General features: G+C 67.1%; 2 protein-coding genes across 2 annotated transcripts; one reads left to right on the forward strand and one right to left on the reverse strand.

Moving 5' to 3' along the window:
• Positions 1-52: 52 nt before the first annotated feature.
• MNEG_14674 (hypothetical protein) lies at positions 53-1,784 on the forward strand (the record flags this gene model as incomplete). The annotated part of the gene is made up of 4 exons (XM_014036853.1): positions 53-215; positions 503-600; positions 989-1,150; positions 1,452-1,784. 4 exons carry the CDS (start codon positions 53-55, stop codon positions 1,782-1,784), a joined length of 756 nt encoding a protein of 251 aa, XP_013892307.1.
• Positions 1,785-3,229: 1,445 nt separating this feature from the next.
• Positions 3,230-4,080, reverse strand: MNEG_14675 (dihydroxy-acid dehydratase; the record flags this gene model as incomplete). Its single annotated transcript, XM_014036854.1, has 2 exons — positions 3,230-3,415; positions 3,976-4,080. The coding sequence occupies 2 exons, from the start codon at positions 4,078-4,080 to the stop codon at positions 3,230-3,232; spliced, it is 291 nt and encodes a 96-aa protein (XP_013892308.1).
• Positions 4,081-4,113: the final 33 nt, after the last annotated feature.

Consider the following 4,113-nt stretch of genomic DNA (forward strand, 5'->3'; position numbering starts at 1 on the left):
CCACACGCAAACCGGCCTCGTTGCCTCTGTAGCCGAGTTTGGAAACGATGTGATGGGGCTCTCTGGCTCCACCGCCCTGGTGGCGCTGGTGCACCCCGACAAGGCCGTGTTTGCCAGCCTGGGCGACTGCCTGGCGGTGGTGTGCCGCGGCGGCGTCGCGGTCAAGGCGACGCAGCAGCACAGGGTCTATGGAATCGGGCCGGACGTCGTTGAAGGTGGGGGGGCAGGGGGGAGCTTCAGGGGTGACAATGCGTGAACAAGGGCAGTCAGCCCTTGCCGCCGGCAGAGCGCGGTGTTATGGATGTGCCGTGGTGCGGTGCCACGGTTTGGCCCGCAGACGCGCCGGCTGTAGGCAGCTGCGGCAGCCAGGTTGGGTATGGGAAGGGGTCGAAGGCGCACAGCGTGCAGCCCCTGCGGTCGCCCAACCCAAACGCTTGAAACCCTTACCCTGCAACGCTGCACCACTTGCCCTCCCCCTAAACAACTCGGCGCATCACTCCAGAGGTGGCGCGCGTGGAGTCCACTGGGGCTTGGGTGGTTGACGGCCGTGTTTGCGGGGTGCTGGCTGTGTCGCGGGCCTTTGGCGACCCGGAGTTCAAGGTGAGGAGGGGGGGGGGGCAGGGGCTTCGGGCGTCCAAGGAACGGACATCTTCGAAGCGTCCGAGGATGCAGGGGTGGAGGCGTGGTTGAAGAGGCCGGCGTCGGCGTCGCCTGGAGGCGACGAGTTTCATGCGCCGAAACAGGGGGTTTGCGGTGGTCGCTGAGGGGCTTGGAGAGAAACCGAGGTGTCAAGAGGCCCAGCGGCGTTGCAAGGAGGCTCGTCCCGCTGCCCTCTCACCGCAGCGCCCACCAGGCGCGCGCCCGACGGCCACAACACCTCTCCCAGGGCAAAACGACACCCCCCAAGAGCAATTACCCCACGAAACCCATCCTTGCCCTGAAGGACAGAACAACAACAAAAATCCAACGCCTCTTCTCATCCCCGCAGGGCGAGGGCCTGCCGACGCTGATGGCAGAGGGCGTCCGCAAGCGCTACTGGTCGGCCGAGTTTGCGGCCGCCGCCAAGTTCAGCTCGGACCCCGTCATCGTGGAGCCTGACGTCACGGAGATTAGGTTCACGCCCAAGGATGAGTTCTTACTCATGGCCACGGTGGGATGCCGGCGTTGGGGGCCGCTGGGGTGCTGAGGGGCGTGGCCAAACGCACCCAAGCACTCAACACGCACCGGCACCCCTGTGCGCGTGCGTTGGCGCTCTCTCTCTCACACACACATGCATGCATGCGCACACGGGCGCGCACCTCCGACACCGACGCTGAAGCCTCGGGCTCTCAACGCGCAGCGGAACCAACTTGTATCAGAGTGTGTTATCCCCACTCACTACTCACAACCGCTGTTGCGACAATCGCCGCCGTCATCGCATCGGCTGTTCACGACTCATATGACTCACTCAGGACGGCCTGTGGGACGCGATGCCTGTGAACGACGCCGTCACGTATGCCCGCAAGCAGTTCCGCGCCGGCAAGGACGCGCAGCAGGTGGCGGAGGCGATGACGTCGATCGCGCTCAAACGATACACCGCCGACAACGTGGGCGTGGTGGTGGTCGACCTGCGGCGCGACGGCGGCGGCGGCAGCAACAGCAGCAACGGCAGCCACGGCAGCAACGGGGGCGGCAGCGGGACCGGCGGCGGCGGCAGCAACGGCAACGGCAAGAGCAACGGCACGTGGCCGAAGAAGGGGGCGGGCAGGGCGGGGCTGTTTGGCGGACTGTTTGGCGGGCGGTGAGGGGGCGGGGCGCCTGCCTGGTCGGCCCGTCGCGTGTCAGGGTGCTGACGGGCGGCGCCTGTCCGACCACGTCCCGCAAAACATTCTTCTCTGCGCCAATGGCTGCCTTCTTGTTTGGTATAATGGTTGAGATTGTGAAAGGTTGACCGGCCGCGGCGCGTGACCAGCCAAAACGGGCGCACCCTCACACTCCAGAGGCTGCACTGAACCTCGCGTGCAAGCATGCGCGCGCACACACCAGCGAAAGCCGCTACACACTCACACCCCATCACCGCCCGGCCAGGCCCGCCGCCCACAGCAGGCGCCTGCTGTGCATTGTGGGCCGTACACTACACACCACCCCTGCGCCGCCCGTCGTCGCCGCCTTGTTGCCGCCCGCGCAGCCATCTTTTCCGCCCGGCAAGCACGGCGCGCGCCCTTTTGCCCCCGCGTCAAACACACCATGTTGTCAGAGCTGCCAGGTTTGCCGCATGTGGCGGCGCAAGGCCAGGTGAGGCCCCACCCCAGTCGATTTTTCAGCCGCAGCTCAACACTCCGCCTCAAAATTCCACAACCCTGCGTCCTTGGCTCGCCCCTCTGCCCCGCCCCGGGGAAGCGACGGCAGCGCCCGCTGCCCTGCTGGTGCGCCGATGGCTCTGCGCCCCACAAATGTAACACCCACTGCTGACTCGGGCGGATGTAGCCCGACAGGGCGCCTCTCAGCCCCCCTCCCTTCCATCCTGCCCCGTGCTGCTTTGGGGTCTGATAGAAGTGGGGCAACGCGATAAGGGTTGCGTTTCGTGCATCTCTTGCGCCGCAGGGCGGCCGCAGCCCCGCACGCAAGCATTCCTGCTCCCCACGCACAAGGCTCCTGAGGCGGCAGCGGCTCGCATTTTCCATTCTCATCACTCAGTACAGCAAGCCTAGGGAAGGGGGGGATCACGGGTGCAAGCTCGGCAGCGACGCGCCGCGGCTACGGCCCTGGGCCGCTGCGTTGGCGCAGCAGACGACATGGCCGCGGACGTCCGAAGCCCACAGGCGTTCGAACCAGACCAGACCGACTCTGTTCCAGGTGGTTGAGGGTCCGGGTCCTTCTCCTGCAGAGCCCCCCGCATGGGTGGCTTTGAGGGTCACGTATGCGACGGCCAGCCTATGTGCTGTGGAAGCAGGCTGCTTGACTGGATATAATCAAGAGCGGTTGAGTTCATTACACAAGGCAACAAGCTTCACGAGAGGGCGCCCAGGCTGGGCTGTGCAGCGCCAGCACCGCCTGCCCCCGCGCCCCGGGCCGGCGGCTGCGGGGGCAGCGATAGATAAAAGGGGCGGGGCGGGCGCTCGGCGGCGCCGCGGGGTGCACTATAACGGCTGCGCCGGGCGTCCGGCGCGCGCGCGCTCCCCCGTGCCCGCCCAATCCTGCCTCGGACCCGCGGTTCGCGCGTCCGATGTTACGCGCCACAACCCCGGCGTCACGCGTCGGTGACGCAGCCCTCGCTGGCGCTGCCGACGAGCTTGATGTACTTGTAGAGCGTCCCGCTGGTCGCCTTGAGGGGGGGCGCGGTCCAGGCGGCGCGCCGGGCGGCGAGCTCGTCATCGGTGATCCCCTCGATGTCCATGCGGCGCGTCTTGGCGTCGATGATGATGGTGTCGCCGTCCTGTCGGGGTCCCGAGGATGTGTCGGGGGCCGCGGGGGTGGGTGTTACATACAGGGGGAGGAAGCGCGCTCATGGGGAGGCACCGTAAGGGAAACAGCTGTGTTGATGATTCCGAGGCAGGGGAATGAGGTCGGGGGGTGCTGTGAGCTTTGGAGTCGGCTGCGCGACGGCGGCTTCCCAGGGCGCGTGCGTGCGGCAGCCGCCTGCGACGGCCGCGGGGCATTGACTTGGGTCCGAGGGGGGGGCACCTTCGCGCAGCGAAGCCGGCGGGGTCGGAGCAATGCGCGCACGGCGCTGGCGGGGGAGCCGCTCCGCAGCCTCTCCACATGCGCCTGAACCAGCTGCGGCGGCGCCCTGCCACCCCCCCAGCCCAAAATCCCTGGGCCGACCAAGACTGGGGTCACCCAGGGTGACACTGGCGCCGTTTGAGATCGCTACAAAACCCTTGCAAGGCGTGTGTTGCGAGGCGCACGCCGCTGTCGCCGACTTTGCGTTTGCAGTGAGTTATTTGTGCTTATTACGTAAGGTGACGTAAACCCTTGGCGTCACCAGGGGCGCACCTTGACGAGGGCGATGGGGCCGCCGACCTGGGCCTCAGGGGTGACGTGGCCGATGACAAAGCCGTGGCTGCCGCCGCTGAAACGGCCGTCTGCGCAAGGGTGCATGTGTGTATGTGTGTGTGTGGGGGGGGGGTGAGG

Source organism: Monoraphidium neglectum (assembly GCF_000611645.1).
Source record: "Monoraphidium neglectum strain SAG 48.87 unplaced genomic scaffold scaffold04677, whole genome shotgun sequence".
In the NCBI taxonomy this organism is placed as follows: domain Eukaryota; kingdom Viridiplantae; phylum Chlorophyta; class Chlorophyceae; order Sphaeropleales; family Selenastraceae; genus Monoraphidium; species Monoraphidium neglectum.